This window comes from Tachyglossus aculeatus, chromosome 6 (genome assembly GCF_015852505.1).
Source record: "Tachyglossus aculeatus isolate mTacAcu1 chromosome 6, mTacAcu1.pri, whole genome shotgun sequence".
NCBI classification, from domain to species: domain Eukaryota; kingdom Metazoa; phylum Chordata; class Mammalia; order Monotremata; family Tachyglossidae; genus Tachyglossus; species Tachyglossus aculeatus.
Genome location: NC_052071.1, coordinates 43,321,490 through 43,348,478, shown reverse-complemented (window position 1 = coordinate 43,348,478; position 26,989 = coordinate 43,321,490). Strand labels below are relative to the sequence as shown.

The 26,989-nt window shown below is 45.6% G+C and overlaps 1 protein-coding gene across 2 annotated transcripts; it reads left to right on the top strand.

Moving 5' to 3' along the window:
• Positions 1-5,461: 5,461 nt before the first annotated feature.
• LOC119929900 (regulator of cell cycle RGCC-like) lies at positions 5,462-25,578 on the top strand. Of its 2 annotated transcripts, XM_038748247.1 has the most exons (5): positions 5,462-5,518; positions 18,077-18,235; positions 19,962-20,042; positions 22,342-22,404; positions 24,928-25,578. In XM_038748247.1, exons 1-5 carry the CDS (start codon positions 5,491-5,493, stop codon positions 24,933-24,935), a joined length of 339 nt encoding a protein of 112 aa, XP_038604175.1. In that variant the 5' UTR covers positions 5,462-5,490; the 3' UTR covers positions 24,936-25,578. The 2 variants fall into 2 exon arrangements, with proteins under 2 accessions (XP_038604175.1, XP_038604176.1); XM_038748248.1 differs by lacking the exon at positions 19,962-20,042.
• The last annotated feature ends 1,411 nt before the right edge of the window (positions 25,579-26,989 follow it).

Below are 26,989 nucleotides of genomic sequence, written 5' to 3'. Positions count from 1 at the left end.
CTCATCTAGATTTTAGTTTATTTTCCGCAAACGGACGGTAGAGCATCAAGAGCCACCACTCGACAACGAACAAGCTTTAGATGGCCTCAGAGAGAAAAGGGTGATGATCAATTGGTTATTCCTTGATTTTTCAGTCACCTGGGCTGAATGGAGAGAGTTCACCAGCAGATAGTAGTACCTCCTTCAACGGTAACAACTGCATATTAAAATGAAGAGACTCAAACTAGATTAATTTCTATTCTCCCCCACTTGTATCCCCCAGGTTTCAGTTCAGCTCTTCTGTGCCACCTGAGAACTTAAAAACCCACTACTTTTTATGTATGTAACTTCCATGCCTTATTAGTTAACCATTAACTTGGCTCCATATTACCTTCTTCTAGATTGTGTTGGATTCCCGATTGTTGTGTTCCAGGAGGATTGTATGCTCGCTGTGGCCAGGGGACATTTCTACCAACTGTGTTCATTCAATTCAGTATTTATTGAGCGCTTACTGTGTGCAGAGCACTGTACTAAGCGCTTGGGAAATACAAGTTGGCAACATATAGAGACGGTCATCATCATCAATCGTATTTATTGAGCGCTTACTGTGTGCAGAGCACTGTTCTAAGCGCTTGGGAAGTACAAGTTGGCAACGTATAGAGACGGTCCCTACCCAACAGTGGGCTCACAGTCTACAACTCTGTTGTATTGTACACTACCGAGCACTTAGTACGGTGCTGTGCAGGCCGTAAGTGCGGTATTGACTGATTGATTGATTGCTTTTCCTTCTTCCTCCCATCTGTAATTTATTTTAGTGTACTCTCCCAAGTGCTAGTTAACAGTAACAGTGCTCTGTTCACAGTAAGTGCTCAGTAGATATCATTGATTGATTTTTCCCTTCTTCCTCTCAACTGTAATTTATTTTAGGGTCAGTCCCCCCAGCTAGAGTGTAAGCTTCTTGAGGGTAGGGATCATGTCTAACTCTGCTGTCCTCTCCTATTTAGTACAGTGCTCTAGAGACATTAGGTGTTCAATGATGATGATGGTATTTGTTAAGCACTTACTATTCATTCATTCAATGGTATTTATTGAGTGCTTACTGTGTGCACAGCACTGTTCTAAGCGCTGAGGGGGATACAAAGTGATCAGGTTGTCCCACATGGGGCTCACAGTCTTAATCCCCATTTTACAGATGAGGGAACTGAGGCCCAGTGAAGTGACTTGCCCAAAGTCACACAGCTGACAATTGGCGGAGCTGGGATTTGAACCCATGACCTCTGACTCCAAAGCCCAGGCTCTTTCCACTGAGCCACGCTGCTTCTCTAGAATCATATTCTATAAATATGATTGATTAATTGATTGATTGCCTAGGATTTTCCAGGATAGAAAGAAATCTTTTCTTTGGAAGGGCCTTTGTGAAAGATCATTGAGTCCTCACTGCCTTGGCCTCCATGATGGGGAATTGAGGTGAGCTGGGGGAGAAATTCATTCATTCATTCAATAGCATTTATTGAGCGCTTACTATGTGCGCAGCACTGTACAAGTCGGTAACATATAGAGATGGTCCCTACCCAACAACGTGCTCACAGTCTCTGTCTCCCCCTTTTAGACTGTGAGCCCACTGTTGGGTAGGGACCGTCTCTATATGTTGCCAACTTGTACTTCCCAAGCGCTTAGTACAGTGCTCTGCACAAAGTAAGCGCTCAATAAATACGATTGATTGATTGATTGATTGATAGACCGGGGAGACGGACAACAAAACAAAACATATAGACAGGTGTCAAAATCATCAAAAATATGGAACGCTTCACGAATTTGCGTGTCAGGGGTGACTTCCAGGGCTGAGGGAGCTTCTCTGACAGGAAGGATCTGGTTTCTAAGCCCGCCTCCGCCACTTATCTGCTCTGTGACCTTGGGCAAGTCACTTAACTTCTCTGTACCTCAGTTGCCTCATCTGTAAAAATGGGGATTAAGACCATGAGCCCTTTGCGGATCCAGGACTGTGTCCGACGTGATTATCTTGTATCTACTCTAGCACTTAGTACGGTGCCTGGCACAGAGTAAGTGCTGAACAAATACCAATAAAAGAAGAAGGAGGAGTGACCCGGGAAATAGAGTGGGAGACTATTTGGGGCTAATAATAATCACAATATTTGTGGTATTTGTTACCATGGTGCTGAAAACTGTACTGAGTGCTGGGGTAAACACATTGGAAGTGATTTCTCTGACTGTCAAATGACTTGCTTCATTGATAGGACCATAAATTCTCAAATGATATCCCTTTCCTGGACTCTCTCTCTCCATCTCTCTCTCTCTTTTCCTCTCCCTCTTCCTTCTCCTCACCCTCCTCTCCCCCCTCTCCATCTCTCATTCTCTCTCTCAGTCTCTTCTCTCCCTCCTTCCTCCTTCCTCGTCACCTTTTCCCCCCAACCCACCTCAAGTCCCCCTTTCACCTTCCTATTTCAATCAATCAATCCGTCGATCGCATTTATTTAGCACTTACTGTGTGTGGAGCACTTTGCTAAGCCCTAGGGAGGGTACAATACAATAGAGTAGATTTCCTTCTCTTTCCTTTTCTTCAGAGACACTCTCCCCCTATAATTTATCTTTTTTTTTTCCACGTCTTCCCCGAAATTTGGAATGGCACCTCACCTCAGAAGCTGGACAGAAACAGACTGATTTAAGTAATGGACTGTAGCTTTAGCGAATACTGTATTTTTGCTCAGGGATAAATACAAAAGTCGCAACAGCAGACAGTAGCCCTCCTTGTTCAATGTGTATCCGAGGACTAATTTAGGGATATTTGTCAGCTCGTTGTGGCCATGGAATATCTCCACTGTTATATTGCACTCTCCCAAGTGTTTAGTACAGTGCTCAGTGCTTAGTAAAGAAGCAGCAGCATGAAGAAGCGTGGGGTAGTGGATAGAGCATGGGCCTGGGAATCAGAGGACTTGGGTATTAATCCACTTGTCTGCTGGGTGACCTTGGGCAAGTCACTTAACTTCTCTGTGCCTCAGTTACCTCATCTGTAAAATGGGGATTAAGATTGTGAGCCCCACATGGGGCAACCTGATTACCTTGTATCTACCCCAGCACTTAGAAGAACAGTGCTTGGCACATAGTAAGTGCCTCACAAATACCATTATTATTATTACCACCTCATCTGTAAAATGGAGATTATTATTATTATTATTACCACCTCATCTGTAAAATGGAGATTGAGATTGTGAGCCCTATGTAGGACAGAGACCGCGTCCAAACCAATATGCTTGTATCCACCCCAACTCTTAGTACAGTGCCTGGCTCGTAGTAAGCACTTGCTTAACTTGTACTACCCCAGCACTTAGAACATTTCTTGGCACATAGTAAGCGCTTAACAAGTCCCATAATTATCACTATTATTCCATAATTATTAACGACTATTATTATAGTAAGCGCTTAATAAACACCACTGATTGGCCACTTAAAAAACATCCTAAGGAAATGGAAAGAAAGAAAGCTTGTTCATTCATTCATTCACTCAATCGTATTTATCGAGCACTTACTGTGTGCAGGGCACTGTAGTAAGCGCTTGGGAAGTACAAGTTGGCAACATATAGAGACGGTCCCTACCCAACAGTGGGTTGTTAGAGTCTTTAATTTGTCAAGTTTTTGTGATTTTTTTCCCCAGACGGTTTTGTTGGGTTGCTAGAGACCCTTGCAACCCAGGAGAGGGCTGAGGCCCATCTTACCTCCTTCCCTTCCCCACAGCACCTGTATATATGTATATATGTTTGTACATATTTATTACTCTATTTATTTATTTATTTTACTTGTACCTATCTATTCTATTTATTTTATTTTGTTAGTCTGTTTGGTTTTTTTCTCTGTCTCCCCCTTCTAGACGGTGAGCCCACTGTTGGGTAGGGACTGCCTCTATATGTTGCCAGCTTGTACTTCCCAAGTGCTTAGTACAGTGCTCTGCACACAGTAAGTGCTCAATAAATACAATTGATTGATTGATTGATTGAGGTGGAAGAAGGAGGGGCAGAGGAAGGGAAGGGTGAAACTCTTTTTCGCTTTGATGCAGAAAGGTCTTTCTGTTTTCAACATCCAAATCAATCAATGATATTTATTGAGCGCTTACTGTGTGCAGAGCACTGTACTAAGTGCTTGGGCAGTACAAGTTGGCAACATATAGAGACGGTCCCTACCCAACAGCGGGCTCACAGTCTAGAAGTTAAGTGTGCGGGGCACTGGGGTAAATACAAACTAATCAGGTTGGACACAGTCCCTGTCCCCGTGGGGCTCGTAGCCTTCATCCTCATTTTACAGACCAAATGGATTGAGAGCATGAAAGCCTCTACAGAAGATGGCTGGGAGAGACGGGGGACAAGATCAATCAATCAATCGTATTTATTGAGCGCTTACTGTGTGCAGAGCACTGTACTAAGAGCTTGGGAAGTACAAGCTGGCAACATATAGAGACGGTCCCTACCCAACAGTGGGCTCACAGTCTAGAAGGGGGAGACAGAGAACAAAACCAAACATATTAACAAAATAAAATAAATAGAATAGATATGTACAAGTAAAATAAATAAATATGTGCCTCAAACAAGGGTCTACTGGGAATGAGAAGAACATGGGCTCTAATCCCAGCTCTGCCACTTGCCTGCTGTGTGACCTTGGGCAAGCCACTTACCTTCTGCATGCCTCAGTGACTTCATCTGTAAAATGGGATTAAAACTGTGAGCCCCGTGTGGGACAGGGATTTGAGACAGGGACTTTGTCCAACATGATTAAACTTGGATCCACCCCAGCACTTAAAACAGTGCCTGACATCTCTGTTAAGCATCATTATTATTAACCAAATCATCATCATCATCAATCGTATTTATTGAGCACTTACTATGTGCGGAGCACTGTACTAAGCGCTTGGGAAGTACAAATGGCAACATATAGAGACAGTCCCTACCCAACAGTGGGCTCACAGTCTAAATGAGCAGTAGTAGCATTTATCGAGCTCCCACTTGGTGCAGGGCACTGTCCTAAGCACTTGGAAGTTCTGAAGACAGTTACACAGTCACATAGCAGTAAACAATGTTGATCATCATCATCATCAATCGTATTTATTGAGCGCTTCCTGTGTGCACAGCACTGTACTAAGCGCTTGGGAAGTACAAATCGGCGACATAGAGAGACAGTCCCTACCCAACAGCGGGCTCACAGTCTAAAAGGGGGAGACAAAACCAAACATACTAACGAAATAAAATAAATAGAATAGATATGTACAAGTAAAATAAATAAATAAATAAATAAGAGTGGAGGAGAAGGGAGAGAGGAGAAGGGGACAATAATGGTAAAAGGAGGGGGACAGGGGAGAGGGGAGGAGGAGCTACCCCATCCCACCAGGACGATTGGATCGTAGAGGACATGAGGGCGTGGACAAAGTTACTCATATTGTGGCTCCTTGGATGCCTGGCATCACTCTGCTCTAGCCAGTGGCCCTGAAGCATCTTGTCGCCCCCGACCATGGCTACGGACAGCGAGGCTCCGAAAGGTCAGTGGCTCGGAAGACAGTCTTCCTTCCATTCCCCTGTCCCTTTCCTCCTGCTTGACAACAAATCTGTGGGGCTCCCCACTTTGAGTGCTGATCGTTATAATGTTTATAGTTTTCTGGGTTTTTTTTTTAAATGGTATTTGTTAAGCTCTTACTATGTTCCTAGCATTCATTATAATAGTATTTGTTAAGCTCTTACTATGTGCAAAGCACTGTTTTAAGCGCTGGGGTAGTACAAGTGAAGCAAGCACTTACTATGTGCCAGGCACTGTAGTAAGAGTTGGGGTGGATACAAGCAAATCGTTTTGGACACAGTCCCTGTCATCATCATCATCATCATCAATCGTATTTGTTGAGCGCTTACTGTGTGCAGAGCACTGCACTAAGCGCTTGGGAAGTGCAAGTTGGCAACATACAGAGACAGTCCCTACCTAACAGTGGGCTCACAGTCTAAAAGCCTACCTAGGGCTCGCAATCTGGCATTGTACTAAGCACTAGGGTAGATACAAGGGGGTCAGGTTGGACGCAGTCCCCGTCCCGCATGGGGCTCACAGTCTAATAATAATAATAATAATGATGGTATTTGTTAAGCGCTTATTATGTGCCAGGCAGTCTTCTAAGCGCTGGGATAGAGACAAGGTTATGAGGTGGTCCCCTCGTGGGGCTCCCAGTCTTAATCCCCATTTTCCAGATGAGGTAACTGAGGCACAAAGAAGTGAAGTGACTTGCCCAAAGTCACCCAGCTGAGAAGTGGCAGAGCCAGGATTAGAACCCACGACCTCTGACTCCCAAGCCCGGGCTCTTTCCACTCAGCCACGCTGCTTCTCTATATCCCCCGTTTTACAGATGAGCTTACTGAATAAATAAGTAAATACAATTGATTGATTGATTGATTGACTGAAGTAAGAGGAGTTAATTGACTTGCCCACAGTCACACAACAGACAGTTAATCAGTGGTATTTATCGAGAGCTTACTATGTGCCAGGCACTGTACTAAGCACTGGGGGGGGATACATGTGAGTCAGGTTGGACGCAGTCCCTGTCCCACGTGGGGCTTGCAGACTGACAGTATAAATCCCCCTTTTTGCAGGTGAGGCAAACAAAGCTTAGAGAAGTTGTGTCTTGCCCATGGTCACACAACAGACAGTCAGTCAATCAATCATTGGTATTTATTGAGCACTCACTATGTACCAGGCACTGTACTAAGCTCTGGCGGCTCAGCGAGGGATCCTTTCAGGCACGTGTTTTTTGGTTTTGGTTTTGTTTCTTTTTTAATGGTATTTGTTAAGTGCTTACTGTGTGCCAGGCACTGTACTAAGCTCACAGCCTTAATTCCCTTTTTACAAACTGAAGCACAGAGAAGCTAAGTGACTGGCCCACGGTCACACAACAGACAATCAGTCAATCAATCAATGGTATTATTGAGCGCTTACTATGTGCAGAGCACTGTACTAAGCACACGGGAGGGCACGGTACAACACAGTGAGCAGATAGATTCCCTGCCCATAAAGAGTTTACAGCCTAGAGAAGTTGCAGAGTCGGGATTAGAACCCAGGTCTTTCTGACGCCTAGACATGTGCCCTATTAGGCCACACTGCTTCTGCTGTCTTGCACTTTTCTGCTCATTTTTAGTAACTAAGGACACACGTGGCTTTAATCGAGTCTGTGGGGGACTCCCCCGAAGCAGCTCCGCCACATGTCTGCTGTGTGACCTGGGGCAAGTCACTTTACTTCTCTGTGCCTCAGTTCCCTCCTCTGTAAAATGGGGATCGAGACTGTGAGCCCCACGTGGGACAGCCACTGTGTCCAACCCGGTTTGCTTGTACCCGTCCCGGCACTTAATACAGTGCCTGGCACATAGTAAGTGCTTAATAATACCATAATTATTATTATTAGATGGGATGGGAGGGCTGGGGAAGGGGTGGAGATGAGGGGATTCTTGTCCTAGATATGGATGCCTTTCCAGGGGATTCCCTGCCTGGTTTGGGAGTTGCTTCTGCCTTTTGGGATCTGCTGGGTCTGATAACGACTTTGCTCCTGCATGAGTCTCCTAAGACTTAATAATAATAATAATAATAATGGCATTTATTAAGTGCTTACTATGTGCAAAGCACTGTTTTAAGCGCTGGGGAGGATACAAGGTGATCAGTTTGTCCCACTTGGGGCTCCCAGTCTTCATCCCCATTTTACAGAAAAGGTAACTGAGGCCCAGAGAAGTGGCTTGCCCAAGGTCACACAGCTCCTCTCACCCCCCGGGAGGAAACTCCGTGGGTCGAGGGTGAATCCCCACCTCCGGATGGTCTTTTGGGGAATTGGACTAGTGTTGGCCATCTCCCCCCCTCAGGATGCCCGCCTGGTGGCTTTTGCGGGGTTTTGGTAGCTATTATAAAAAGGACCGACACGGAGGAATCCTCGATTCCGCTTTTATTCGGATCCAATTCGAGATCTGCTTTAAAAGTTATTTTAAAAAGGAAAAGGAAAGAACAATCTTAAAATTCCAGGGCATAATCCCTTCAGATGTTTTTCTTGGTGTTTTTCTTTGTGCTACCTCATTATAATAATAATAATAATGGCATTTATTAAGCACTTACTATGTGCAAAGCACTGTTCTAAGCACTGGGGAGGTTACAAGGTGATCAGGTTGTCCCACCTGGGGCTCACAGTCTTCATCCCCATTTTACAGATGAGGGAACTGAGGCCCAGAGAAGTGAAGTGACTTGCCCGAAGTCACACAGCTGACAAGTGGCGGAGCCGGGATTTGAACCCATGACCTCTGACTCCAAAGCCCGGGCTCTTTTCCACTGAGCCACGCTGCTTCTCTATCCATTCTAGCCAATGATCCAGTCAGAATTAATTTGAGTTTGTTTTTAAACCTCTTCCCAAACAGCCTCTCAGTTCAGCCTTAGAATAGAAATAAAACTTCATTTCTATAAAATAATTGCTCCCCTATTTTAAACTATACTATGAAGTTGGTTTACCTTCCCGTTTGTTTTTTCCCCCTCACATCTCTCTGTGCTTTTAATACAAGGGACTAATCTTTAGCTCAGCGTTTTCTTGCTTTTACTATATTTATTTACTCTTCCCCCTGGCTGCAGAAATAACAGTCTGTGATTCCCCTGATCCATTACTTCCGACTGTAATGTCCGGCCAAGCATTTTCCGTTTTCTTTTTATCCTTTTTTGTGAAGCTATCTTGGTGGGTAAACCTGGAAAAATAAATCCTCTCAGTCATCATGGGAAAAAGGCCCAGGGAAACTTATTTACAGTTACGACTTGGACTTCCCAAGCACTTAGTACAGTGCTCTGCACACAGTAAGCGCTCAATAAATACGATTGAATGAATGAATGAATGATGGGATAGAGCATGGGCATGGGAGTTAGAAGGACATGAGTTCTAATTCCAGCTCCGCCACTTGTCTGCTATTTGACCGTGGGCAAGTCATTTCACTTCTCTGGGCCTCAGTTCCCTCATCTGTAAAATGGGGATTGAGAGATTGTGAGCCCCATATGGGACAGGGACTGTGTCCAACCCGATTTGCTTGTATCCACCCCGGTGCTTAGTACAGGGCTTGGCACATAGTAAGCGCTTAACACGTACCATCATCATCATTATTATTATTATTCCAAAAAAATGGGGATGGAAACAGTCCAAGCACATAGTAAATGCTACTGATCGATTGATTGTGCTGTTTTTTGCACAGGTGTATTTGTATATTTGTGTATTGGTGTGTATGTGGGGGGACAGTGAGTGGGGAGGGGGGCTCTGTATGTTTGTGTGTGTGTGTGTGTGAGGGAATGCTGAGCTAACCCTTTATAAAACAAGCATCAATTAAGGCGAAGATTAAGTGGCTCTCACAGCAATTCAGTCACCTTGAAACAGAGTCGGGGTTGGGTTACGTACTAGATGCTTTCTGCTTCCGACTCACTGTGGATGGGCCAGCTGTGTAATAAACTACGGATGTCTGCATGGCATAGAGGATAGATGATAAAGCACCAGCCTGGGAGTCAGAAGGTCATGAGTTCTAATCCCGTCACCGCCACTTGTCCGTTATGTGGCCTTGGACAAGTCACTTCACTTCTCTATGCCTCAGTGGCCTCATCTGTGAAATGGGGATTAAGACCGTGAGCCTCAAGAGGGACAGGGCTTTGCTTGTACCCACCCCAGTGCGTAGTACAGTGCCGGTACGTAGTATACACTTAAAAAATACCACAATTATTATTATTGTTATCATTAGACTGTAAGCTCATTGTTTGGAGGGAATGTGTCTATTGCACTGACATAGTAAACGCTTAACAAATACCATAATTATTGTTATCATTAGACCATAAGCTCATTGTGTGGAGGGAATGTGTCTGTTGCATTGACATAGTAAACGCTTAACAAATACCACAATTATTATTATTGTTATCATTAGACTGTAAGCTCATTGTGTGGAGGGAATGTGTCTGTTGCATTGACATAGTAAACGCTTAACAAATACCACAATCATTATTATTGTTATCATTAGACTGTTAGCTCATTGTGTGGAGGGAATGTGTCTGTTGCATTAACATAGTAAACGCTTAACAAATACCACAATTATTATTATTGTTATCATTAGTCTGTAAGCTCATTGTGTGGAGGGAATGTGTCTGTTGCATTGGCATAGTAAACGCTTAACAGATACCACAATTATTATTGTTGTTATCATTAGACCGTAAGCTCATTGTGTGGAGGGAATGTGTCTGTTGCATTGACATAGTAAACGCTTATCAAATACCACAATTATTATTATTGTTATCATTAGACGACTGTAAGCTCATTGTGTGGAGGGAATGTGTCTGTTGCACTGACATAGTAAACGCTTAACAAATACCACAATTATTATTATTGTTATCATTAGACGACTGTAACCTCATTGTGCGGAAGGAATGTGTCTGTCGCATTGACATAGTAAACGCTTAACAAATACCACAATTATTATTATTGTTATCATTAGACGACTGTAACCTCATTGTGCGGAAGGAATGTGTCTGTCGCATTGACATAGTAAACGCTTAACAAATACCACAATTATTATTATTGTTATCATTAGACTGTAAGCTCATTGTGTGGAGGGAATGTGTCTGTTGCATTGACATAGTAAACGCTTAACAAACACCACAATTATTATTATTGTTATCATTAGACTGTAAGCTCATTGCGTGGAGTGTTTGGGAACTCTCCCAAACGCTTAGTACAGTGCTCTACACACAGTAAGCGCTCAGTAAATAGGATTGAATGGATGGAGAGAGGGGCAGAGGAGGCTACTTTGGCGCCTTTTTGCTCTCAAATGTCGGGGTTTCAGGGACGGTAACGGCTCTCGAAACCTCCCGCCTCCTCCTCTTTCCGCAATCCTCCTCAGGCCCCTGGGTGCGCACCATCAGGAGGTAGCATCAATCAATCAATCAATCAATCAATCTATCAATCGTATTTATTGAGCGCTTACTGTGTGCAGAGCACTGTACTAAGCGCTTGGGAAGTACAAGTTGGCAACATATAGAGACAGTCCCTACCCAACAGCGGGCTCACAGTCTAGAAGCGGGAGACAGACAACAAAACCAAACCTATTAACAAAATAAAATAAATAGAATAGATATGTACAAGTAAAATAAATAGAGTAATAAATAGGAAGAGTAACTATGCAGATAGTTCCTCTTTGCAAAAAGTCACTTGGAGGTGATTTCTTTAAAAAAAAAAAAAATAAAAAACCCTTGCTTTTTTGTGAACATCTGTGAACTGACCCAACTCCAAAGGCGCTTATCTCAGTTTCGATCGCAGAAGTCAAGAGGGGTGACCTGCGGGCCACAAATAGATCAGCCTGCCGGGGGCTGCTTTTTTTAGTCCATCTGTTCGGTCTGGTTTTTAAATGTCCCAGGGTTGGCGTTTCCACCGTTTCCTCCGGGGCCCGTCCAGCGCGTCCTATTGGGCTTATCAACCCTCGTGCAGGTCAGAGGGAACTGTTTGAAAATGAAGCGTGGCGTTCCCGAGGGCCACAGAGGAAACGTGCACACAAAAGAATCTATTGGTGGAAGGAGGCACGGCGGATGCGTGGCACAAGCCAACAACAGCAAGGAGATTCAGAGATAACGAGGGACCCTTCCTTCTCCCCCCAAACTCTTCCTGCTCGTCCCGGTTTTCGGACAGTGTCTCCCCGTCCCCGCCGGGCCGAGCGGGCCAGAGAACTCCTTAATCTCAACAGGATCTTCCTTGCTTATATCGGTTCGTCCGCTGGCGTCACCGACTTCCCATGCTGTGCGGCCTTGGACAAGTCGCTTCACTTCTCTGGGCCTCAGTTACCTCATAAGAATAATAATGATGATGGTATTTGTTAAGCACTTGCTACGTGCAAAGCACTGTTCTAAGTGCTTGGGGGGTATAAGGTGATCAGGTTGTTTTTACCCCTTCTAGACTGTGAGCCCACTGTTGGGTAGGGACCGTCTCTATATGTTGCCAACTTGTACTTCCCAAGCGCTTAGTACAGTGCTCTGCACACAGTAATCAATCAATCAATCAATCAATCAATCGTATTTATTGAGCGCTTACTGTGTGCAAAGCACTGTTCTAAGTGCTTGGGGGGTACAAGGTGATCAGGTTGTTTTTACCCCTTCTAGACCGTGAGCACACTGTTGGGTAGGGACCGTCTCTATATGTTGCCAACTTGTACTTCCCAAGTGCTTAGTACAGTGCTCTGCACACAGTAATCAATCAATCAATCAATCGTATTTATTGAGCGCTTACTGTGTGCAGAGCACTGTACTAAGCGCTTGGGAAGTACAAATTGGCAACATATAGAGACAGTCCCTACCCAACAGTGGGCTCACAGTCTAAATAGGAGGGAGACAGAGAACAAAACCAACATACTAACAAAATAAAATAGAATAGATATGTACAAGTAAAATAAATAGAGTAATAAATATGTACAAACATATATACAGGTGCTGTGGGGAAGGGAAGGAGGTAAGATGAGGGGGATGGAGAGGGGGACGAGGGGGAGAGGAAGGAAGGGGCTCAGTCTGGGAAGGCCTAGCGCTCAATAAATATGATTGATTGATTGATTGATTGATCAGGTTGTCCCACGTGGGGCTTACGGTCTTAATCCCCATTGGACAGATGAGGTAACTGAGGCACAGAGAAGTTAAGTGGCTTGCCCAAGGTCACACAGCTGACAAGTGGCCGAGCCAGGTTTCGAACCCATGACCTCTGACTCCTAAGCCTGTTTTCTTTCCACTGAGCCACGCTGCTTCTCTGTAAAATGGAGATTGAGACTGTGATCCCCACGCGGGACAGGAACTGTGTCCAACCCCATCTGCTTGTATCCACCCCAGCGCTTAGTACAGTCCCTGGCACATAGTTAAGCGCTTAACAAATACCATCATTATTACTAGTAGTAGTATTATCACTTCAGTGCCTCCTTTTGTGTGCAAAGGAGAGATAGAGAGAGAGACTTTTCCTGGGACACAGTTTTCAATTCCCTTCAGGTCGCCTCTCCTCATAATAATAATAGCATTTATTAAGTGCTTACTATGTGCAAAACACTGTTCTAAGTGCTGGGGAGATTACAAGGTGATCAGGTTGTCCCACGGCGGGGCTCACAGTCTTCATCCCCATTTTCCAGATGAGGTAACTGAGGCCCAGAGAAGTGAAGTGACTTGCCCAAAGTCACACAGCTGACAATTGGCGGAGTCGGGATTTGAACCCATGACCTCTGACTCCAAAGCCCAGGCTCTTTCCAATGAGCCACGCTGCTCTCCTCTCCCCACCTCCCCTCACTCACCACTTTTATCTCATCTGTAAAATGGGGATTAAGGCTGTGAGCCCCACGTGGGACAACTTGATCACCTTGTATCCCCCCCCAGCGCTTAGAACAGTGCTCTGCACATAGTAAGCCCTTAACAAATGCCATCATTATTATTATTATTATTATTCATCTTGTTTCCAAGGGGCAGGTAGGGGGTTCGGAGGTTTGGGGGAACCCATAATAAGTCACGGGCAAGACCGGTGGGAAATAACACCCATCCATCAATCAATACCATCATTATTATTATCAATCAATTGTATTCATTGAGCACGTACTAAGTGCAGAGCACTGTACTAAGCGCTTGGGAGAAGATAATATAACATTGTGGATAGACAAGCTACTCGCCCATAATGACTGCCCATACGGTCTTGCGGGGAGGCAGACATTAATATAAATATTTAAATGGAGGGAGAAGCAGCTTAGCGTAGCACCAAGGGCACGGACCCGGGGAGTCAGAGGACCTGCGTGGCCATGCGCCTACTGTGTGACACCGGGCAAGTCACTTAACTTCTCTGAGCCTCAGTTACCTCAACAGGGGTTCAATAATCAATCAATCAATCAATCAATCGTATTTATTGAGCGCTTACTGTGTGCAGAGCACTGTACTAAGCATTTGGGAAGTACAAGATGGCAACATCTAGACGGTCCCTACCCAACAGTGGGCTCACAGTCTAAAAGGGGGAGACAGAGAACAAAACCAAACGTACTAACAAAATAAAATAGAATAGATATGTACAAGTAAAATAAATAAATAAATAAAGTAATAAATATGTACAGGCATATATACATATATACAGGTATATATATATATCAATACCTGTCCTTCCTCCCACTTAGGGACTGTGTCTGTCCTGATAAACTTGTACCTTCCCCAGCACTTAGAACAGCTGCTTGATACTTAAAGAAGCAGCGTGGCTCAGTGGAAAGAGCCCGGGCTTTGGAGTCAGAGGTCATGGGGTCGAATCCCGCCTCCACCACATGTCTGTTGTGTGACCTTGGGCAAGTCACTTAACTTCTCTGAGCCTCAATTACCTCATCTGTAAAATGGGGATTAAGACTGTGAGCCCCACGTGGGACAACTTAATCACCTTGTATCCCCCCCCCCAGCGCTTAGAACAGTGCTTTGCACATAGTAAGCACTTAACAAATGACATCATTATTATCATTATAGTAAGTGCTTAACAAATACCACAACTGTTGCTCTTTTGTACTCTTCCAAGCTCTTAGTACTGCGCTCCACACAGTAAATGCACAGTAAGTACTCAATAAATACCACTGATTGGAATAAACATGGCCGAGAAGCAGGTAACCTAGTGGATAGAGCAGTGTGGCTCAGTGGAAAGAGCCCGGGCTTTGGAGTCAGAGGTCATGGGTTCAAATCCCGGCTCCGCCTCTTGTCAGCTGTGTGACTTTGGGCAAGTCACTTAACTTCTCTGGGCCTCAGTTCCCCCATCTGTAACATGGGGATTAAGACTGTGAGCCCCATGTGGGACAACCTCACCACCTTGTAACTTCCCCAGCGCTTAGAACAGTGCTTTGCACATAGTAAGCGCTTAATAAATGCTATTATTATTATTATAGAGCACAGGCCTGGGAGACAGAAGGACCTGGGTTCTAATCCCAGCTCTGCCACTTGTCTACTGTGTGACCCTGGGCAAGTCACTTCACTCCTCTGTGCCTGTTTCCTCATTTATAAAATAGGGATTAAAACAAGAGCCCCGTGTGGGACAAGGACTGCGTCCAACCCGATTAGCTTTTATCTACCCCAGCACTTAGTAAAGTGCCTGGCACATAGTGCTTGACAAATACATTTAAAAATAAGTTTATGAATTATCTTGGGGCATCCTCTTTCACATTTGGACTCTGATTCTGCAACAAAGTATATCAGGAGGGCTGGTCTCAGAGTGCCCACCCTATATGCAGGTCAATAGTGACTCTTTCTGGTCAGGCCAATACCGTCTCAAGGGTTTTCTCTGCAGTGGACGGTCTCCGGGCCCTCCAAAAAGTCCTGGAAAACAAAGGATGAGGAAAATCCACAAGGCAATGGCAGGATACCCAGACTGGGGGCAGAAATTTAGGATCTCGACCATGTAGTTTCCAGATGGCCAACCTCTCCTCCGCTCTTAGGACGGGACAACCGCACGGAGACAGTCGGAGTCACGGTGGGTGGTTTCCGATGTTTGCTTTGGCCCCTTTTTGGTCTTAAAATGAACGAGAAGGAGAAGGGAATAATACCCGCTCCTGGTCCAATTTCCGATGTTTGCTTTGGCCCCTTTTTCATCTTAAAATGACCGGGAAGGAGAAGGGAATAATACCCGCCCCTAGTCCAAAAGATGAAATTATAGGTCTGTTTTCCAGCTCTGTTCAAATCTCCAGACGTGCAGAAGGGCTTTCAGGCGGTGAGTAGGGTGGGAAATTTACTTGCTGCAGCACCCATAAACATATATTTTTTTAACTACTCATTTCCTTTACTCCCTTTGTTCCCCACAGTCCAGACCCTTAGTCGCACTTGACTCTGAGCTAACTAAACGGGGTTACATCATAACCAGAAAACCACTAGAGTTGAATTTATTGGTGCACTCTGTCCCAGTACATTCTGATTCGGACCAAGGAATCTGTTCAGACGCCTGCTCTCTTTCCCCTGCTCTGCATTACTCTGTCATCCTGGGGAGGGGCGTCTATTAAAAAGAAGTGCCAGGGCCCTTCCGATTTGCATTTATTTCACATACATTTCCACGACACACAAATGTTTGCTCTAGCCCTGATTTTGACCACACGCAAAATAACATTAACCAATCAGTGCAGTCAGCCACAACCACGTTCAAGTACTCTACGATAGTCAATCCACCACACATGCGTTTTTTAAAGTAGATTTTTAAGCAATTGGTTTGCTCTGGCGTTGGATTGGGTGCATTGAGGCTCAGTAGAAAGAGCACAGGATTGGGAGTCAGAGGTCGTGGGTTCGAATCCCAGCTCCGCCACTTAGCTGTGTGACCTTGGGCAAGCCACTTAGCTTCTCTGTGCCTCAGTTCCCTCATCTGTAAAATGATGTTATACACAATCTGTGAGCCCCACATGGGGCAATCTGATCACCTTGTATCCCCCCCCAGCGCTTAGAACAGTGCTTCACACATAGTAAGTGCTTAACAAATACTATTATTATTAATTATTATTATTATATATACGTGAACTCAGAATGGGTGGTGGGGCAAAGGGGATCCATGCAGTTTAAAGGTCTGCTCGCCTTGGGCAGGGAATATGTCTGTTTATTGTTATATTGTCCTCTCTCAAGCGCTTAGTACAGTGCTCTGCACACAGTAAGTGCTGGATAAATAGTACTGAATGAAGTCCTCTCCTCCTTTTGATGTTCACGCCACCCAGCACCAAAATCTTTAATCCCAGAGGCTTTTCATTTCTTGAGGGCAGGAATACTTGCCAATCTAGCCCGTCTCCTCTGCCCAGTGCAATAGCACGTACCCTGAGAGTACTTACCAATTGGCCATCTAAAGGGAGAGCCGAGCAGCATGGCTTAGTGGATAGAGCCCGGGGCTGAGAGTCAGAAGGTCACGGGTTCTAATCCCGGCCCCTCCATTTGTCTGCCACGTGACCTTGCACAAGTCACTTCTCCGTGCCTCAGTTACCTCATCTGTAAAATGGGGATCGAGACTGTGAGCCCCAAGTGAGACAGGGACTGGGTCCAACCCGATATGCTTGTATCCACCCCAGGTCACAGTACAGTGCCTGGCATTCATTCATTCATTCATTCAATCGTATTTATTGAGCGCTCACTGCGTGCAGAGCACTGTACTAAGCACTTGGGAAGTACAAGTTGGCAACATACAGAGACGGTCCCTACCCAACAGCGGGCTCACACTTAACAAATGCCATAATTATTATTGTTCTTGTCAGCCTTCATCTGCAGGCCGCTGGCATTGGTGATTCTTGCTGTATAGGGAGATGGCGTAAAAATGATGCATTTATATTAATGTCTGTCTCCCCGTCTAGCTCTCTGTGGGCAGAGAACATGTCACCAACTGTTCAATCGTACTCTCCCAAGTGTTTAGTGCAGTGCTCTTCACACAGTAAGCGCTCAATAAATACCACTGATCGATTGATGGATAGGAATACAGAGGAAAGACCAACTCTGGATTTTTTTTTTAATGGTATTTATTAAACGGTTACTATGTGCCAGACACTGTAGTAAACCCTGGGGAAGATACCAGTCAGGTCGAACACCACCGATGTCACAGTCTTAAGCCCCATTTTACAGATGGGGCAACTGAGGCACCGAGAGGTGACTTGCCCGGGATCCCAGAGCAGACAAGTGGGGGAGTCAGGATGTGAGCCTGTTGTTTGGTAGGGACTGTCTGTACATGTTGCTGACTTGTACTTCCCAAGCACTTAGTCCAGTGCTCTGCACGCAGTCGGAGCTTAATAAATATGATTGAATGAATGAATGAATTAGACCCTAGGTCCTCTGACTCTCATTCAATCGGATTTATTGAGCGCTTACTGCGTGCCTGTACTAAGTGCTTGGGAAGCACAAGTTGGCAACATGTAGAGACAGTCCCAACAACGGGCTCACAGTCTCAGGCCAAGGCTCTTTCCGCTAGGCCTCAGTGGCGTCAACTCTTCGCCACCGCGGCTCCGAGGAGAAGCATCCGAAGGCTTTCACTTCTGTGAGCGGGAGTTCCCCGGGCCCCTCGGCCTCTCTGACGCTCACCCTCTTCCTCTTTCAGGGTCGCCTGATGAAGAACTCAACGACCTCCTCAAGGAATTCGACGAGGTGATCCAAGACTTCGACAACGGCAGCGCCTGCCAATACGAAGAGCACTTGGAGGAGCTGAAGCGGCAGAACGCCTGCAGTGTCTACGACAGTGGGATCGATGAGCTGGAGAGTGAGTCCGGGCCGGGGAGTGGTAAAGACGAGGCGAGAAATCCTCCGGTCCCTCGGTCTGGGCACTTATTTAATCAGTGGTCTTTTTTGAGCGCTTCCTATAGTAATAATGATGGCATTTGGTAAGCGCTTACTATGTGTGAAGCACTGTTCTAAGCGCCGGGGAGGATACGAGGTGATCAGGTTGTCCCATGCGCAGAGCACTGTACTACGCACTTGGGAGAGCACAGTATAACAGAATTAGCAGTCGTGTTCCCTGCCCAGAGTAAGCGTAGTCTACAGGGGAAGCATTCTAGTCTCTGAGGTGTTCATAGTGTAGGGAAGCTGAGCGTACAGGAAAGGGTAATAATGATGGCGTTTATTAAGCGCTTACTGTGCGCAAAGCACTGTTCTAAGTGCTGGGGAGGTTACAAGGTGATCAGGTTGTCCCACGGGGGGCTCACAGTCTTCATCCCCATTTGACAGATGAGGGAACTGAGGCCCAGAGAGGTGAAGTGACTTGCCCAAAGTCACACAGCTGACAACTGGCAGAGCCGGAATTTGAACCCATGACCTCGGACTCCAAAGCCCGGGCTCTTTCCACCGAGCCACGCTGCTTCTCTACAGGGAGACCTGAGGGTCGGGAGACCTGGATCCGAATCCCAGCTCTGACACTTACCTGCTGTATGTGACCTTGGATGAGTCACTTAACTTCTCTGTGCCTCAGTTTCCTCATCTGTAAAATGGGGATTCAAATGCCTGTTCTTCCTCCCCCTTAGACTAGGACTGGGTCTGATCTGATTACCTTGCATCTTCCCCAGGATTTGACAAATAATAAGTGCTTAACGGACACTGCTGTTGGTGTTATTATTATGTTTCTAAGCCAATCCTAGTTGCATGGTACATACATCCTCTATAGGGCTGTATAAATTGGCAACATATAGAGACAGTCCCTACCCAACAGCAGGCTCACAGTCTAGAAGGGGAAGACAGAGAACAGAACAAAACATATTAACAAAATAAAATAAATAGAATAAATATGTACACTTGGAGAGAGGGATGAAACAGTCGCTATCGAAGCTTTGCCAAGTCTACCATTCCAGCTATAATAACCGTCATTTTTGTTAAATGCTCGCTCTGTGCCAAGCCCTGTACTAAACACTGGGGTAGAGATGAGACCTTGGGCCTCACGGTCTAAGGAGGAGGAAGCACAGGTATCGAATCCCAATTTGCAGATGAGAGAATTGAGGCACAGAGAAGCGACTTGCCCGAGGTCCCGCAGCCGGTAAGTGGCGGAGCCGGGATTAGATCAATCAGTCAATCGACGGTATTTCCTTTTTTATATATATTTATTAAGCGCTTACTATGTACCAGGCACAGTATTAAGCACCGGGTAGTTATGCGTTGATCAGGTTGGACACAATCCCTGTCCCACGTGGGGCTCGCAGTCTTAATCCCCACCTTACAGATGGGGTAACTGAGGCCCAGAGAAGTGAAGTGACTTGCCTACAGTCACCCAGCAGACAAGTGGCAGAGCTGGGATTAGAACCCAGGTCCTTCTGATTCCCAGGCCCGTGTTCAGGCGACTTCTTGTTTACTGAGCGCTTGCTGTGTGCAGAGCACTGTACTAAATGCTCGGGGGAGTACAACAGAGTTGATAGATCCGTTCCCTGCCCGCAAGATGCTTACCCCTCCAGTGACCCCAGGCCCTTTTAGAGGGGTCGAAACTGATGAGGGTATTTCTGCAGGTGCCAGCACCTCTCCGGGAAGCAGTTTAAACAGCAGCGAGGAAGACATCCACTCCCCACTCACCCCTTCCTACTCCAAAGGTAAGTCCCAAACCACCCCCTCTCTCTAAGGCCCCAGGATTTGAGGAGCGTCTAAGACACAGCCCGGATTGGGTTGCCTGCAATGTCATTGTAGCCGGCTGAGAAAGCATTGCACTTTCCGCTCAGGGGTGAAGAAATCAATCAGTCCTATTTATTGAGCGCTTATTGTGTGCAGAGCACTGTACTAAGCTCTTGATGGAGTTCCACGGTCTTCTGGCTTCACTTTTAGAAGTAAAGCCTGCGATTTTAGTTCCAGTTTTGATGGACCCTCTGAGGGGAAGAAAAGAATAGTCCAAACCTGTTGAGATTGGGACTCACCGCCGAGGGGGGTGGACCTGAAGGATCTTGGAGGTCCTTCAAGCACCCTAAAAATTCAGTCGTATTGATTGAGCACTTACTGTGTGCAGAGCACTGTACTAAGCGCTTGGGAAGTACAAGCGAAGATAAGCAGTGTGGCTCAGTGGAAGGAGCACGGGCTTTGGAGTCAGAGGTCATGGGTTCAAATCCCCGCACCGCCAATTGTCAGCTGTGTGACTTTGGGCAAGTCGCTTCACTTCTCTGGGCCTCAGTTCCCTCATCTGGAAAATGGGGATTAAGACTGTGAGCCCCCCATGGGACAACCTCACCACCTTGTAACCTCCCCAGCACTCAGAGCAGTGCTTTGCACATAATAAGCGCTTAATAAATGCTATCATTATTATTATTATTATTATGACACATATCTGGGGGTTAGCAGGTGTGGGGCAGACCAGAGTGGGGTGGGGAAGAGAGGAGGAGGAGGAGGAGATAGACAACAGGTAGGCCCCTTCTCCCCTCCCCGCCCCGGCAGCAGTTTTTGAGTAAACACTCCCCAACTCTCCCGGAATATTCTTGGCACAGGCCGGGAGAGAGGAGGCGTAGATGCCAAGGGGGGACCAAACTTCTGGCTATCTCAGATGCCCACACCCATCCCCTGCCCAGTTTGCCAGAGAGGGCACCTTTATATCCTGGCGAGGTCCCAGAGACATTGCCATCCTAGCTAACCGTTCAATGACTTTCTGCTCAAAGCTCTAGACTGGAAGCGCGTCTTCTAGACTGTGGGCAGGGAACGTGTCTGTTTATTATTCTGATGTACTCTCCCAAGCGCATAGTACAGCGCTTCGCAGACATGAAGCGCTGATAAATACGGCTGAACGAAAGGCATGCCATAGGATATCTGATTTCCAAAGGTTTGGGATGGAATAATTCTGTCCTGCCCCTCCACCCAAATCCCTGCTGAACATCCATTACCACACCGAGGTCCTCATTCGTGCTTTAACAATAATTATTGTTGTTATCATAATAAATGCTTGCTGTGTGCTAAGCGCTTTACTAAGCACAAGGTTATCAGGTTGGACACAGTCCTTGTCCCTCATGGGGCTCACAGTCTGAGTAGGAGGGAGTAGGATTGAATCCCCATTTTACAGATGAGGAGACTGAAACCCAGAGAAGTTTAGTGACATGCCCAAGATCACAGAGCAGCAAGTGGTGGAGCCGGGATTATCAATCAATCGATCGTATTTATTGAGCGCTTACTATGTGCAGAGCACTGTACTAAGCGCTTGGGAAGTACAAATTGGCAACATATAGAGACAGTCCCTACCCAACAGTGGGCTCACAGTCTAAAAGGGGGAGACAGAGAACAAAACCAAACATACTAACAAAATAAAATAAATAGGATAGATATGTACAAGTAACATAAATAAATAAATAGAGTAATAAATATGTACAAATATATATACATATATACATATATTTGTACATATTTATTACTCTATTTATTAGAACCCAGATCCTCGGACTCCAGGGCCCGTGCTCACTCTACTAAGCCATGCTTTCTCCCTGAATGAGCTCTGGGTGAGGATTTATCGGGACAAATCTTCAAAACCATTTGTTTAGACATACTCTTGCTAGGGCTAGTTTAGGGCCCAAAGACTAGAAACCTTCTCTTAAGCCTTATCTGTCCCCAGGCCTCCCCAGCCTCAGTGGCAATGTCTAGTCTCTCTGATCTTTATTTATTTATTACTTGGACTTCCATCATCTAGCTCCAAGGGAGCATTCCCAGACACAGAACGTTATACACCCCGCCTGGGTTGAAGGATCAAGACTGAAACGCTATTAAACATTTATAAGAGTCCCCTCAAGGCTCTTTGCAAAGCGCATCATTTGAACTTGTTATTCAGACGAAAGAGACATTATTTAGCTCCGGGAACTGAATAATGGGCCATGGCACTGTGGGCCTGAGAATCCTTATTCAACTGGATTTTTCTTGTCTTGGTAGCTAAACTGGGAGATACAAGAGATCTGGAGAATTACATTGCTGACCTGGATAAAGTGCTGGCTGGTAAGTCCCGTTCATTCAATTCATTCATTCAATCGTATTTATTGAGCACTTATTCATTCATTCAATTGTATTTATTGAGCGCTTACTGTGTGCAGTGCACTGTACTAAGAGTGACATGACCCTGACAACTTGTTGATCCCATTTCGGACTACAGGCAACCCAGTGGAACAAAGAGAAGCATTCATTCATTCGATCGTATTTATTGAGCGCTTACTGTGTGCAGAGCACTGTACTAAGCGTGACATGACCCTAACAACTTGTTGATCCCATTTCGGACTACAGGCAACCCAGTGGAACAAGGAGAAGCATTCATTCATTCATTCAATCGTATTTATTGAGCGCTTACTGTGTGCAGAGCACTGTACTAAACGCTTGGGAAGTACAAGTTGGCAACATAGAGAGATGGTCCCTACCCAACAGCGGGCTCACAGTCTAGAAGGGGGAGACAGACAACAAAACATATTAACAAAATAAAATAAATAGAATAGTAAATATGTACAAGTAAAATAGAGTAATAAATCTGTACAAACATATATACAGGTGCTGTGGGGAGGGGAAGGAGGTAAGGCGGGGGGGATGGGGATAGCAGCATGGCATAAGCGCTTAGTACAGTGCTCTGCACATAGTAAGCGCTCAATAAATACGATTGATGATAGTGGATAGACCATGCGGCTGGGAGTAAGAAGGACATGGGTTCTAATCCTGGCTCTGCCCTTTGTCAGCTGTGTGACTTTGGGCAAGTCACTTGACTTCTCTGTGCCTCATTTACCTCATCTGTAAAATGGGGATTGAGAATGTGAGACCCACGTGGGACAGGGACTATGTCCAACCCGATTTGCTTGTCTCTACCCCAGCGCTTAGTACAGTGTCTGGCACATAGTAAGCGCTTAACAAATACCATAGTTATTATTATTAAGGAGATGTTTCCGACGGTTGACGTAGTTGGATTCACACTATTGGCAGAAGCGAATTAGCCCTCTTGCCTAGCCGAGTTAGAGGGCTAGGCAGCTCTGAAATTGCTCCCCTTCAAACTGGAATCACTCCGTACTTCTGAATTTTCCTCTTATGAGCTCTTATCTGTCGTCACAGTATGTCTTTTTTTTATTTTGCTTTCATTTTTAATGCTTATTATGTGCCAGGCACTGTACTAAGTACTAGGGTAGACACGAATTAATCAGGTTGGACACAATCCGTGGCCCACGTGGTGCTCACGGTCTTAATTCCCATTTTACAGATGAGGTAGTGGAGTCGCAGAGAAGTGAAGTGACTTGCCCAAAGTCATATAGCAGGCAAGTGGTGGAGCTGGGATTAGAACCCAGAGCCTTCTGACTCTGTCCTGCCTTCCTCTTTCAGTACACGATGACGTCTGTGATCTCCTGGACACTTTTTTCTCCTTTACCATTCCATTTTCAGGGAATTAACCTGCCGACTCCCTTCTAGTGTACTCTCCCAAACCCTTTGCACAGGGCTCAGTGCACAGTAATCACTCTATAAATACCTATAATTATTTTCATCGTCGATCTATCAGTCCACTTCTTTCCTATGGCGTTAAAATGCTGATTCTGCTTGAGCAAGATTTGAGAATCTTTTGAGTTCTCTGCTTTTCTAGGCAAGGGAGGGGTTATTTGGATTTTTTTTGTTTTGTATTGTGTTTTAAGGAGTTGCCTGGGTTTCCTCGGGCATCTCTGAAAAGATCAAGTCTGTTCAGAGATTCATTCATTCAGTCGAATTTATTGAGCCCTTACTGTGTGCAAAGCACTGTACTAAGCACTCAGGAGAGTACGATATAACAACAGACACATTCCTACCCACAACGAGTTCACAGTCTAGAGGGGGAGACAGGCATTAATATAAATAGTTAAATAAATAAATTACAGTTATATACATAGACGCTGTGGGGATGGGGAGCAAATAAGAGAGGTGCAGAAGGAAGTGGAAGAGTTGGGCCTTCAATAAGGTTTTGAAGTGGGGGAGAGCAGTTATCTGTCTGATAAGAGAAGCAGTGTGGCTCAGTGGAAAGAGGCCGGGCTTGGGAGTCAAAGGTCAGGGGTTCAAATCCCGGCTCTGCCCATTGTCAGCTGTGTGACTTTGGGCAAGTCACTTCACTTCTCTGTGCTTCAGTTCCCTCATCTGTAAAATGGGGATGAAGACTGTGAGCCCCACGTGGGACAACCTGATCACCTTGTATCCTCCCCAGTGCTTAGAACAGTACTTTGCATAGTAAGTGCTTAACAAATGCCATCATCGTCATCATCATGAGGAGGGAGGACGTTCCAGGACAGAGGTAGGATGCGGGCGAGAGGTCGTTGGTGAGACAGATGAGCTCAAGGTACAGAGAAAAAGTTAGCGTTAGAGGAGCAAAGTGTGCGATCTGGGCTGTAGTAGGAGAGTAGCGAGGTGAGGCAAGATGGGGCAAGGTGATTAAGTACTTTAAAGCCAACGGTGAGGAGTTTTTGTTTGATGCGGAGGTGAATGGGCAACCACTGGAGATTGAACCCACCCTTCTCTTGTCTTCTTCCGCAGACATGTGAGAGGCGACGTTTTATCTCCAGAGAAGGAATTTTCCAGACGATCGCTTCAGCTGGGCCTGCTTGCCTGCCTCCTCACTTTCTTTGTATTCTTCCCTGGAAGGACCAAGCCAAGAGCCGACGATCCAGATTGAGGATCTATCCTGGAGAGGTCCCTTGGGGCCTTAGACTCCAGATCGCAAATCTCTTTGCAGACAATCAAATGCAGCTTTCCAAAAAATACTAGGCCAGGGGGTGAGGGGAAGGTGAGACTAACAAAATATAGATGTTACCTTTCGACTTGAAGGGAGCACCTTAGGGGTTTCATTTGGAAAGGGAAATTTTCCATTGGCAGCTCTCCCGCTTTACTGGACCACAAGAACAGAGTGTTGCTCTCTAATAGTATCTGAGTGAAGATTGTGCTGAAACCGTCCTCGCCTTTCCTTCCTGCCCTCCCCTTTTCTGTCCCCCAGAGTCCTTCGAAGGTGCCAAAGTGTCGTAACCCAAATAACTCTAAGGCTGAATAAGTGGGTGTTCCCCGTGGCCCTTGAGATCCCAATCTGTAATCCCATAATTTCTTAATGAATTGCTTACAGAATGGAGAAGCAGCAAGTTCTGGTGGCTAAATGGTGGGCCTGGGAGTCCGAAGGACCTGGGTTCTAATCCTGGCTCCACCACTTGTCTGCTGTGTGACCTTGGACAAGTCACTTCACTTCTCTGGGGCCCAGTTTCCTCATCTGTAAAATGGGGATTAAGACCGTGAGCCCCATGTGGGACAGGGACTGTGTCCGACCCGATCAGCTGGTAACTACTCCAGCACTTAGAATAGTGCTTAGCAAATAACGTAGAAAAAAATGAGTCCGCGCCTCATTACAGCTCTCAAACCGGGTTTTAAACTACCGTCTACTGCAACTGAGACAATCTAGGCTGCAAAGTGAAAACAGCAGGCATCAGTCAGGAAAAGCAGTGTGGCCTATTGGAAAGAGCATGGTTTTAGGAGTCAGAGGGCACGGGTTCTAAACTCGACACTGCCATTTACCCGTCTTGAAGGCTTAGGCAAATCACTTGGCCTCTCTGTGCCTTGGTTTCTTGAACTGTAAAATGGAGCAGGGACTGTGTCCAATGTGATCTATCTACCCTAGCGCTTAGTTCAGGGCTCGTCACATAGTAAGTGCTCAACAAATACCACTATTAGTATTATTACAATCACCGTCCTCACTGTCCGTGGCATTCTTTGAGTAGCTTTTGGGGGCTAGTTATTATGTGAAGCGCTTGGGAGAGTAAAATAGAGAAAAGATGTTGATCATTCATTGATCATCCTTGGTTCTTTGGGCCCAAAGACTATGGACTGGAGCTAGTGAAACCGAACTGTTTTCAGAGAAAGAGAAGGAAAACTTAGAGGGGATTTTGATACCGGTGGACTTAAGAAGGAGGCTGCCTGATATAATGGGGTTCAGTTTGGATAGTCACCTGTGGTAGCACCCCAAACCTGTTGCAGAATCGAAGCAGGATGCCACAGTCCTCCGGAAATGTCACTGGGAGAGCTCCATGTAGAGGATATTTACAACTCTGTCTCTCATCTTTCGCTGACTCTGTGCAATGTCTGATCACTGAAGTATGATGTAGTTCTTCTGGATTCATTCTGGTTGGCAAAACCAGTTTTTGGAGCCCTCACCCAGAATGCTTAGTATCTAGAAGAAGAGGAAAATAAACAGGGATCTCATCTACTAAATCTCGTATACTCTCCCGGGAGTTCGATGCAATGCTTTGGTCACCAGAGTGGCTCAATAAATACTAGCGATCGATCAATATGCTATTTTTGCCTCGAGCTAAGAATTGGCCATTCACTAACTGCTTTCCGAATTCACATCTTTATCCTGTCTCTGACTCTAATTGTATGGGTCGCTTGTGTATTGTTTTGACTGTAAATAGTGTAAAATACTGGTAAATAATTTTTTAAAAGTTTATTCAGATGTGTGGATTTTATGGAGTGAAATAATAAATGCTTATCATATTCTAACATTCGGTGTCTCGACTTTGTATCCTCTCTGCTCACGTCAAAACTTTGGCTGGAGAAC

Coding starts and splice junctions, on each gene's coding strand:
- LOC119929900 (XM_038748247.1), top strand. CDS start 5,491: ATGGCTACGGACAGCGAGGCTCCGAAAG. Junction 5,519..18,076: donor GGACAGCGAGGCTCCGAAAG/GTCAGTGGCTCG, acceptor TTCCTCTTTCAG/GGTCGCCTGATGAAGAACTC. Junction 20,043..22,341: donor CACCCCTTCCTACTCCAAAG/GTAAGTCCCAAA, acceptor TTGTCTTGGTAG/CTAAACTGGGAGATACAAGA.